This window comes from Amblyraja radiata, chromosome 31 (assembly GCF_010909765.2).
Source record: "Amblyraja radiata isolate CabotCenter1 chromosome 31, sAmbRad1.1.pri, whole genome shotgun sequence".
Lineage (NCBI taxonomy): Eukaryota > Metazoa > Chordata > Chondrichthyes > Rajiformes > Rajidae > Amblyraja > Amblyraja radiata.
This window is the reverse complement of record NC_045986.1, coordinates 23,227,197-23,240,121: the sequence shown is the minus strand read 5'-3', so window position 1 is coordinate 23,240,121 and position 12,925 is coordinate 23,227,197. Positions and strand designations below refer to the sequence as shown.

Sequence of the window (12,925 nt, the reverse complement as noted above, 5' to 3'; positions counted from 1 at the left end):
GCAACATCACAGTCCTAACACAATGCTCTGAATGGGGAACCTTTCAAGAGTTGCATGTGAAATGCTACCCCTCCTCTTCACTTCTTTAATATTCAAACAAGCAGACAAAGAAAGAATGGGAGACTGGGATCACTGGCAATTCAACCACTCTCTCAATATTTCAGTTCTTCTCCAATGGTAATTTTCTAAGATTATAAGAAAAAATGTTTGACACTTTGTAAGGAGGAACAAGTGAAAGGAACACTTAAAATTAACAATTGCTTTTATACTGAGCATGTGTATATGCTATGTTTAAATATTGAGTTAACAAAATAATTTTAAATTAACGCAGCCAAAAATGTGAGTGAAACCTTTAAAATAATCTTTGGAAAGAAATGGAATCGGCTCAAAAACAGTATCACCAACATAAATTCCAATTAAATCAATTAATTTCTCAACTCTTCCAGGAAAAAAGGGTTAAACTCAAATGGAGTATACCAGCCTATTAATTTCTGGTCTTTATATTCCAGCAATCTCGGCACTATTATATTTTAAGACTACTGGAGAACAGAAATTACAAAACTTGATACAGAATGTCCTGCAGAAAGGATTCCTATAATAAACAACAGAATTAAGATAAAACAATTCCACTTCATTTCTTTAGATTGGAGTTGCCTGGGGAAAGTTTCAGAGAAGGTATTCAATAAGCTTGTAAATCATATCGCGCTTTATGAAACTAATTACAAAATTCTAACTGCAGCAGAAAATTTAACTTTAACATTGGCTTTTGATTATGAACTCCAAAATATATATATATGAAAGAAAGATGTTACTTGGCCCATTATTTGTGCTTGTTCAATCAAATTCTAATAAGAATATCTCTTCCCTTGTTTTCTTTTCCGTCCCCCTACCCCAATTTTGCAATCTTTTTATTTTCCAAATATATATATTTTTCATTTCCCTTTGAAAAGTTACAAGTGAACCAGCACTGTACACATTTGTCATATTATAGAAATATCATGTAGGAAGCAAAATAAACGACAAATCTAAAGATTATATAGTCAACATGGAAATGGGCCCTTCAGCCTACCTTGTTCATGCTACCGATTTGACACACTGTACTAGTCCCAATTGCCTACATTTGGCTCGTTGACTAAATCTTTCCTATCTTTCTATCTTTACAAATAATCTTCATATTTTATAACCTTTGTACATAGAGTGAAGTATTGTTTTCATATTTTGCTGGCATAAAGTAGCTTTCTGAAAAGCAAATATGTACTTTATTAAAATAATTTAATGCTAAGACTTTATAAAGGGTCATAAGATAATAAAATTCACACAAAAAAAAAGGAAAAGGCAGCAGAGAAAACACAGGGGCCATCAGTTTCAAGCTTGTAATGATACTTTTAGGACCAGGGATTTCCTTAAACAAATAATGTGAGCAAATAAGAAAGTTCTGGAGGATGAACTAATATGAGGTAACTGAACATCCTCAGCCATATTTAACTTGCATTTTGTGTTATTCTACCATCACAAACATGATCACAATAAAAAATAAACAAGACAAAACTGCCATTTTCTTCTTCCAATTTATTCTTGTCTCGCAAACTGACAGGGCAAGGATATAAAGAAAGAAGTAAAAGAATGCCCATGACAATTTATGTTGTGATAATAAGAAGTCTTAATAAGGAGATCTTTACCACAATGGAAATATACAACTTTCAATGTCTCTTTTTGTTTCTTGAAAATGAAGCAACTGAATTTAAGATTAAAGACATGGCTACTTTCATGTTGGAGCTACCACATAATCCCAGCATTTTTTTCCCATGAGGTTTTTGATCTTCTGCTCCCCCCCCCCCCCACCCCCCCACACACCACCATCTGGGATATTCAGGCACCTTGGGGGTGGGAGAAACTGTATCATTCAGGTCATATGTCAATGGCCACAGGAAGACATGGGAATCAAAACTGACATCAGTGCACAAAAGCCACTGTGGCTGAAACAGCAAAATTCTGACAGAATGTCTGGAACGTACTGTCAGCAAGCTGCCCAGTCGAGAATTTTACCAACTAGAGTCATAAAACAACATATGATTTATAAGCTTACTGAATATCTTCCACAAGCTAGACAGACTGGCTACTGACTAGAGTTCATAATATTGTCCCTGGCAGACACTACACCACTGCAGATTCAAATCAATCTTTAACAACAGCCTGCTAGAAGTACAAACTCACAAAAAAAGTGTAGCAGTAACAATACACCATATTTTCTCTATGATTACTGCTATAATCTTGGACAAAGAAATGTATATACAATAGGGTACCACACAGAGGTCCATTCACTTGCACTTTTATTTACTGCCCTAATTGCTTTTAAATTATATAAATAATAAAAGCACATGAGACCGTTTTCAAGAGTTTATACAGGTCTTTCCCAGGTAATGAACACCCAGGCTATGTACAGCCTGGACATTCGAGGGAGTGCATGGGAGACTGTAGGGCCAATTGTGCTGACTGCTGTGGGGCTTCAGACGTCTTTAGCCGTGTGGGAACTCTGTTCACAGCAACATCTGAATGGTTTAACTGCAATTGCCATTGGCTGCTGTGTGTTTTTATTTAAATCTATTGCTGGATGGTTGCATTTCTGACTTGCAAACTGTTTGGGTTATGACCAGTTCTCAGGAACGGATCACTGTTGTAACCCTGGGAGGACCTGTATTACAGCTAATAAATATCAAGATACTTCATTCACTATTTAAAACAAAAATCATTCAAGAATTGTTTGTCTTTACCACAACAACCAGAGATAAGATGAGATAAGTAGGCCATTCAGCCCTCCTGTCTACTTCATCATTCAATAAGATTAAAGATGATTATTACTTTCACTGCCACTTTCCTGCACTAACTCACGTCCACTTTCCCCTCAATATCTTGAAAATATACCAATTCTAAATATGACTGCTATATAACTTTGATCACCCGGCAAAAGTTGTACTATTAAAACAATCATTTCACCAGACTACACATGTGCACGAAGTTATGCTTGCAGACAATCTTTTCAAATCTCTTTGGAAAACATTATGGTTTGAATTATAAAAAGACAATTAATGTACTTCCTTTAAGAAATATTGGCATGAGGCAGAGAGAACAAAAAATCTTTACACATACCAATGATCCCAAAATATGAAAAGAAACATACACCAGAATGTGAAAGACAAAAAATGAATGTTGGCAGAAAATGTCAGCTCACTTTAATCATCTTTAGTTACCCTGGACACAACCTCAAAAGCATTTTTTTTTCAATCTGGGGTGGATAACCTCTCAGGAAGAGCCACATTGAGCCTATAACAATATTGAGGTAATATAGTAAGAAAGTTCACAAAAAGTACAAATACATAAATATATACTTGGTACAACAGCTGCCTCAGAGAATCCCTGTGAATACACAGGGCAGCCCCAATTCATTAAAAGGAGTGGTCCATGATGTCATTAGGCAATTTCAGGGGGTGCACATATTTTACTGAATGTGAACCAGTTGGTTTTCACTCACGAATATTGAGAACCACTGGCATAAATTACAGGTGGATCTTTGAAACAACATCCAATGCTTAATAAGATCAGATCTGCAACTTCCTTGTACAAATAATCCATTCAACTGCAGTGTCAGTTATTTAGATTTTATGCCAATTTAAGGAAGAAAGGAACCAAACCAAACCAGTCTGAAGACGGGTTTCAGCCCGAAACGTTGCCTATTTCCTTCGCTCCATAGATGCTGCCTCACCCGCTGAGTTTCTCCAGCATTTTTGTCTACCTTCGATTTTCCAGCATCTGCAGTTCCTTCCTAAACAAATTAAATATTGATTTCTTGTCTAGGTTCTTGGAACTGAAATGTACAAATGCATGTTATACATACAGTGATCTAGAAATTGTAGTGCACCAAAAAGCATGTGCTAGGTATTTTCTCTTCTGATGGAAAGGAGGAGGTTTACAGATAGGCACCTTCTGCTTCCCATCTAAGTGACCATTATTTGTGCCAACGCCTGCCTGTTCGCATTTGACATCAACACACTAATTCCACCAGGGTTACAATAAAGAGTGGAAAAGTTGACAGGCTATTTGAACCAAAGATCCTATAGCTATAGGATCTTTGATTTGAACTACTTGAGGAGTTGGTGTTTCCTCAGACAGGTGTCAGTGAATGACACTAACAAAGCTGTCAATGTAATTCAAAACTTAAAAATATGTAACCTTGTGCATTTTAAGCAAAGACTGCTATTGGTGGTCAATGTCATAACAGCGTGTTCATATGGAGTATTAAAAAAATGCACATGTTCTAGTCATCAAACAATGAATTTATAATTTGATTAGATACTGAGCTCCCAGGAATGGCATATCGTAATATAATTTTGAAAGACTTCAGGCAAGTCAACAATCGAATGCATAATGTCCACTCTGTCAAATCTTCAAATTCCCTTGCGGCTATCACTGTGGGCTGTCAATGACACTCCTTTTCAAGAGATTAAAATTCACATATTCAAATTACAATGCTACTCTACTACAAATATTATAGACAGCACTTAAAATTACGCAGGTATCATTCTAATAAAAATACAAGTTTTTGAAAATCATCCACATTCACCATTTGTATATATTAGTTTAAAATTTACTCCCTTTGGATCAATGTGCTACACATCCACTGGTAATAACCTATCCCTCTCATATCCTTCTCCCTTGTGCAAAAACAGTTATTTCCCAGGAGCAGATTAAATTTGTCCCCATCACTCCTGCAAAACACACACAGCAAGACAAAAAGAATTGGCATTACTTAATCAATATATAGAAAACCTGAAATGGCAACTTTTAACTTTTTCACTTAAAAATGTTAGGTCAGATTTACTTTAGTGATAAAATATAATCAATTGTATTTTATTCACCAAAACATCATGTATGAGAAATGTATATTAAGGACACAGATTATCAAAAATATATATAATCCACATCAACGCGCATGGTAAACTGCACATAAATTACTCCCGAAATGAAGCAAGTTATAATTTAATGAAGCAATTTATTTAACCTATTACAAAACCAAAACAATTTCAAACATAACATAGACAGAGGCATTACATAATTTATTTGTTGGCAAATTCTGCTCTTTCTTGTCAAACTACCTAAGGATGCAAATTTCACAGTTTTGATGGGTCTGCAGAAAAGTAGTAAATTATCAGCAGATGTGCCACATAATTAATCTGATGTACTTCACACATGAACCTAGCTGCTAATTAAAACCCTACATATAATTGACTTAATTTACATATCATTGAAGCTTTCCAACAATTAAAAATTCTTTATAGACACATCAATATACTAAATATTTGGAGCAATGCATACAGTATCTCATTTAAGATTGGATGTAAACTTAGTCTCAAATTATACTTTAAATCATCAAGTGAATGTTCAAAGAACACTAATATTAAAAACAATTCTTTCTATTATGTTATTCAACACTATTTTTTTAAAGTACCTTAATTGTAGCTAATATGTTTAAGAGGAGTGGGTTGTCTTTCAAAGTGTGCATTTTAAAATACTGTAATATCCGTTGAGGAGGAATTAAATATTTTAATTCAGAGAATATAATATTTTAACATTGTATATTCCAACCGTCTGTACCAACCTTTGGATAAACAATTTACCATTCTGACAAAGCACTTTTTGAAACCAGGGAATGACTTGTGGAATAAATTTTCAACTGGCAAACAGTCAGGATCCAGAATTTATTACTTGAAACGAGTTATGGAAGCAGATTTAACTATAAAGAAATGGACTGAGTATTTGAAGGGGATAAAATGGTGGGGCTCCGAGGCGCAGGTCATGGGATTTTAATTGCTGTTACAGAGAACCAGCATGGACTAATGGGTTAAATGTTGGGAGAATTATTCTACAAAATGTTCTTCAAAATGGTCAAAATGGGCAATATTCTACAAAATGATCAAACCAATCAATGCAAATAAGTTGTATTAACTATTTGAAAATAAACTTATTTGAAAATGGTTACCACCCTCAAATATGGTTCATTCAACAGTTTAAGGGTGGATCACTGAAGTCTCTTCTTTACTCTAGAAGACACAAACTTTGTGAAGTTATTTGCTACAATATGAAAAGATCTTTAAATTATGAAAGTAAATCCAGTCACAATGAATGATATCTTAATATTTGATGAACTTCTTGTGGCTGGTGTGAAAATAAACCACTTCGGACTAATGAAGTGCTTTGAATGCCCAGTGACTTCTTCAACTATTAAAACCAAAGGTATCACTTTCATAATTTTGTTTTCTTTTCATTTACTTGAACTCAGTGCTAAAAATTCACAGGCCTTTATCGTGCAATGACAAAATCAAACAAAATAGGCACACTTTCATTAAATGCTAAATACTGCGCAGCATTTTGCCCCTTAGTTTAGTTAAGAAATACAGCATGGAAACAGGCCCTTCGGCCCACCGAGTCCACGCCGACCAGTGATCCCCACACACTAATACTATCCTACACATTAGGGACAATTTACAATTTTACCAATGCCAATTAACCTACAAATCTGTACATTTTTGGAGTGTGGGTGGAAACCAGAGCAACCAGAGAAAACCCACGAGGTCATCGGGAGAACATACAAACTCTAGTCAGCACCCATAGGCATGATCAAACTAGGTTCTCTGGCATGGTAAGACAGCAACTTTACCACTGCATCACAGTGCAGCCCTCTCTGTCCAAGACAACAAGAAATTGCAGAGTTGTTGATGTAGACCAGTCAATCACACAGACAGACTTCCCACCACTGACTCCATCTACACCACGTTGCCTGGGAAAAGCAGCCAAAAAGTCCCTGTGTAGGAAGGAACTGCATATGCTGGTTTAAACAGTAGACACAAAAAGTTGGGATAACTTAGCTGATCAGACAGCATCTCTAGATAAAACGAATAAGTGACGTTTCAGGCCGAGACCCTTCTTCAGACTCAAACCCAGACGAGACTAACTTTTCTCCAGAGATGCTGCCTGACCCGCTTGTCCCTTCTTGCTATATAAACGCTTCTACTATCTTTGACACTTCAAAAAGGAGCTCCAAAGCACTTTTTTAAAAAATACTCAAGTCTTCCTGACGTGTTTAGTGAGGGGGGGGTGGCGGCTGAGGCAGCGCCACTTGCCAGACTACCTGCGGCCATTCCACGGCGCTCTCGACAGCCCGCCCGCCACCAACGCCCCCGCGCTCCCGCCACCAACGACCCCGTGCGCCCGCCGTCACCACGGCAACCGCGCTCCCGCCACCAACGCCCCCGCGCTCCCGCCACCAACGCCCCCGCGCGCCCGCCACCAACGACCCAGCGCTCCCGCCACCAACGCCCCCGCGCGCCCGCCACCAACGACCCCGCGCTCCCGCCACCAACGACCCAGCGCTCCCGCCACCAACGACCCCGCGCGCCCGCCACCAACGACCCCGCGCGCCCGCCACCAACGACCCCGCGCTCCCGCCGTCACCACGGCAACCGCACTCCCCAACGGCCGCCCGGTGCCCCCCTCAAACCGGGCGGCGAGTTTATGCTTAAAATCAACTTTGACTTTCACCGCGAACATCGGGCAGAGGGCATATATATGACACATATTCACAGCACGAACAAACCTCCTGAACAACAGACCCAAAGGTTGGAAAATGTGGAAGCTCAAAACACTGATACTAAAATACTACGATGACGGGATATATATGTATATGTTTATACACACACACTGAACTTTTTTTTCTCGCTTATTAATATTGTTTATAGAGTACTATACTTACGTATTCTGTGTAGGAAGTAACTGCAGGTGCTGGTTTACACCGAAGATAGTTATAAAATGCTGGAGTAACTCAGCGGGATGCTGCCTGTCCCGCTGAGTTACTGAGTTACTCCAGCATTTTGTGTCTGTCTTTCATGTCTACATATTCTGTTGCGCTGCTGCAAGTAAGAATTTCAGTGTTTTATGTGGGACATAGGACAATAAACCACTCTTGACTTTTTAGATGGTTCTGATGGCGTGGTACCTCATAGGTTCTAGGAGCAGAATTAGGCAATTCAGCCCATCTCATGTCTACTACGCCATTCAATCATGGCTGATCTTTCTTTCCCTCTGAACCCCATTCTCCTGCCTTCTCCCCATAACACTGACACCCTTACTAATCAGATTGGACACGTGTCAATTGTAAGAGGGAGTTCACACAAGCACCCTGAGCCTGAGCACATGAGCTTCCATCAGGTCATCTGGCACATTGCTCAATGAAACAGCTCTTATTGGGTGTATATCTGTTCTTACAACCAGACATTAAAGGCTTGCTAAGGCAGACAAGACAAACTGTGAGAGACCATTCAAAAGTCTCTTTTAACTTTCCCGCCTGAGTACTTACAGATGTAGAAACCTGTAGCTTAAAATGTGTACTGCACGAAATTTTATATTGGATAACTAATCTCTAGGCCACTCAAAATATCAATTTTTCAGAGATGTGGTACCAAAACTATTCAAATCTCTCATTTAGATACAAAATATTGGGAAAACTCAGCAAGTCAGGCAGCATCTGTGGAGTAGGAAACAATTAATGTTTCAGGGAAGGAACCTTCATCAGAAAACAGGTGTCCTATTTAATTTTTTCAGCACTTTTTGTTTTAATTTCAAATGTGCAGCGGTTTTTTTCTGGAATTTTGTCTTCCTATATACGTCCGCATGTATACTGCAAAGTATGAAATACTGTTGTTGAACGTTGGGCCCTGCATTAAATAGGCACCAAAAAATGACTTGGGAAAAGATTGGAAAGTTAATTATTCCCAATATCAAATTTCACAACTATAGATGGAAATCATTTTCAACATCCATCTACTCTAATCGAGCTAGAAGTATATTAAATAGGTGAAAGTGATAACTCAAGGCTAATATTGACAAAGTCTGAACACGAGGCTTTGTAACACTTCTGAACATTGTCCTTTCACAATATCCATTCAAATCGCATTCGCCACAACTTCCTGTCTTTATTGCACGTGATTTTCCCATAATTTCTGGCTGATGTTGTGCAGCAATGTGTGAGCTGGTGAGATTCAATTGTAATTACAAAACAGCAAATTGAAGATTGCACACTAACAAAATGAAATTGCATGAATGTACAGAAAGGACACGGAGGGTACAGAAAAGGTGTAACTGATTTCTTCATACAATTTTCTGTATGAGTAATTTCCTATAAAACCGAGGATATATCTGGCCTTTAAAACTGGATGCAAAGTTCAGTTGTGCTAGGTGGCACAAAGGATACTTCATTTCCCCGTAATCGCGCGTTTATAAATGGGTTATTTAATAGCATGTTTTTGAACAAGTATACAAGATGGGTCTCAGTTTTGAAATAGTAATGTAGAGGCGTAATATTTTACTTTTCAAGCAAATGGATCGCTTTGGTTTCTTTAAATCACAACTTCACCCCTTTTAAAAGTTACATCTTTCAAACATGGAAGATACACTGCAGTAACTTAATTATTTTTTTAAAGTTAACTCTCTCCTTTAGGATACTGTTGTTTTCTAAAAGTGTTGAGTGACACACCCGACGCATTCTTTGCCTCAGCTGCTGGCTTTCGGTTTCCTAGAGGCTCTGTAATTATCCGTGTAATATGCACAGTCTTAAGAGTGGCAACCCCCGAAAGGCGCAAGGGAATGAATTAGCCCATTGAAAGTCAAACAGTGCACTCGTCAAACAATGTCCCAAGTATACCCGCTCCGCTGCTTTTATTTAATTCATAACAATTGATGCAAATGAACTCCTTTTCCATTCAAAAAAGAGGCAGCCCTGGGTTCACGGCCGTAACCTTTACCCAGCTACATATCAGCGCAGAATCCGCCAGTCCCTATTCTAAAAATGCAATAAAACAAGGTATCGCGTAAACAAATATTGTAATTAATTCCAACCCGATGGACGTCTTTTTTTTACTTCAATATCGAGATCTTAAGTGAGCCAAGGGAAATTGACCGGAACTCGGGGCTTTTAAACTACAACGATAGCATGCTTTCAAAGTTTCACCGCCTTGAATCGGGTGTCCCCAGTCAAAGACGGTACAAATGCGTGTGCAATTTCTAGTGTACGAATCTGATCACAACTATGCTCACACTGAATCAACTTAAGCAGCTTCCCAATTCGCTTTATAAATAGCCCTTCGGTAAGAAATCTCCTCGGGATCTGCTGGGTGGATGTGGATTGGATAAAGCGTGGCTCTGCACAGGACATGCCCGGAGTTAACCGACAGCTCTCCCTATACACATCGCGCAAAACCCCTCCCACATATTAGTGAGGAGGGAAACACACCCAGCTCAGAAACCTGCATATTGAGCAGCCTGTAGTCAACTTAATGCCTCAACTTAGCACGTCATTATCTATAATGGGAAGTGATTAAAATACACACCTTCGAGTATTTAAAGATATCATTCATGATTTAAAATGTTCCCATCAAGCGAAGAAAAATACGTATTTTTAGATATATGCTTATTTTCTACAGAGCTGATGTTAAACAAAATGCAAGAAACTGCCTAACTGAAACTGCCATGTTCAGTACAAGCGTGTCCAGTTTCGCTATTTGTGAAACCGAAAATAATGTGACTTTTTTTGTAGTGAAATGTAGAAACTTTGCAGAAAGGGTTGCCGAAACCAAGCCCATGACTCACCGTAATGGGTTTAAAGAAAACTTGAATTGAGATATTTTAATTAAGCACACTTAACGTTATTGTGACCTAGTTTCCTTTACACGACAGTGGGAAATCATCCACTATTTTTATCTTTAGTAAGGGAAGCGTCTGAAGTTAGAAATGCTTACCCTGGGTGCTTTTCTTTTGTATTTATTGCTGTAGTCAAATCTCTCTTTTATTTCATCCAGCAACTGTTCCAATCGAGTTTTCTCCTCTTTTCCGGTGTAATCCTGACTCAACAGAACATAGGCTCTCCAGTTGGCCGAATCGAAACCCCAGTGGCAGGTTCTGTTTTCTAATGATTTGTGCGAGTGCACTACAAATTTGTGAGGAGGATACATCAGCCTGCAGTCCATACACTGGATGCACGCAGCATGAGGGTTGCCGTACAACTCAGGCACAAAGAGTCCCTTGCACTTCCCAAAACACTCGTGGTACACTTTGAAGCTTTTTTCCGTGATCTCTAACTCAATGGTGCTGGAAAATTCTTTTTTGCAATGGGGAGGGTAGGTTCCTCCGTAGAGTAAAGCATTGCAAAGCCTCTCTGCGTCTGTCTTGGTGATCAAGCCACAGGATGGAGCCGAGAAAGGCAAAATCCCCATGACTTTCAGGATCTCCAGCTGGTCTGCCGTGCATCTAGAGCAGTAAATATGCAATTCATCACATACCGAATTGATCTGCTGGAGAGAAAAATCTCTAAGGACGGAGTTCAGAATCTGAGGCAAGCAAAGCCTCTTTTCCCCACCAACTACGAAACAAGAAATGGTCTCCCCCTCCAGAATGGTCTCGCATCTCTCCGTTGATCGGTCCGAGGGGATAAAGAGGGGGCCCGGCATTACAGGAGGGGGTTGTATGGGTAGATGTATAATCTGATCCGTTTCTTTCCCAGTTTCCTTTTTGTACATCATCTCCTGAGCCCATCGGGCAGAAAAAGCCGCCGGTCCGCCGAGCGAACTCATACTGCTGAGATGAAACTGCTTTAAGGTTTGCTGGAGCCCTGGATGAGGCTGAAAACTAGATCTTGGTAGAGTCTCCATGATTCCGGACCCCCAAAAGCAGACCCGTTTTGTAAAAAAAATCAGATAAACCCTTCTTTAAAAAGCCGCGGCGTCCAAGTTTGCCCCACCAGCGCAGACGGAATTAAAGTAGCTCATGAAATCCAGTCTCTCAGGCGTGCTGTGTTTCTGCAGTACTCTTGCCTTCAAACATACCCACAACCGTGCTCTTTCAAAAAGATTTCTTCTAAAACAGACGGTCAGTAAACAAGTCCTCCCGAAATCCAGTCCCCAATTTTGTTTCAGAGTCTGCACTTTGTTTCCTTTTTCCTCTGCGCTCCACAATCTGCAAGCGTGAAGACCCAGCACATCCACACAATACGACCTTGCAGCTCAGACTGCCTTCTCCCCTCTGTTTGTCGGCGTCTAGGTCAGGCATTGAATCTCAGCCAAGAATGCGTCTGACTCCCCCAGGGCTCTTCCAGGAACCAGCACACTGCCCACCGATTCCAACAGCAGCCTACAAACATGCAATAACTGGTTTCACAGATCATTCGCGGAGAAATCTACAAAGCAGAGGGAGGAGTTTTTTTTCCCCAAAGTTCATTCGATATCATTTATTCTCAAAATTAGTCATCAGTAGTTTTTTTACACAACACGCTATTTTGTGTTTTGTAGATCATCAGTCTGCCACAACACAACGTGAGCGGGAGATATTTTTGTTCAAGCAATTCGAACAATGGTGATGTGATCAAGCAAAGTTATTTTCATGGATAATCAACAACTTAAATATATATATATTTGGGTATGAAATAAATCCCATTTATTCCACATATGTGTGTTCGACTGCCTCAGCGCACTTTCAGCAAATAAATGTCAGAATGATATAAACTGAATAAAGTCGCCCATCCCATACTAATAAAGATAATATATTTTGTAGATATTTTGTCCAAAATTTCAGAATGATTTAAGATGTTTGCTGGAAATCCATGGAGCATTGTGACTTCTAAACTAGCAAGAAGCACCCCTCCTGCCATTCCAACCAGACTCTACTTCATATTTACACCATTCAGATATGTTATTTTGTATGTCATAAAACCCATTTCTAATATCACATAGAAGTCCAGGCCAATTCCTCCATCACAAAATGCCATGGTCAAAATGCTTATCAGCTCCTGCAAATCTTTTATTGGGCTTTGGTGAATGTAGCATAG

At 39.2% G+C, this 12,925-nt stretch overlaps 1 protein-coding gene across 1 annotated transcript in view; it reads right to left on the bottom strand.

Moving 5' to 3' along the window:
- ski (SKI proto-oncogene) overlaps nt 1-12,190 on the bottom strand; it is a 151,315-nt gene extending 139,125 nt beyond the window's left edge. The window contains exon 1 of the mRNA XM_033048101.1: nt 10,845-12,190. Coding sequence (XP_032903992.1) covers nt 10,845-11,753 — 909 coding nt within the window. The 5' untranslated portion in view covers nt 11,754-12,190. The remainder of the gene's footprint in view (nt 1-10,844) is intronic.
- Nucleotides 12,191-12,925: the final 735 nt, after the last annotated feature.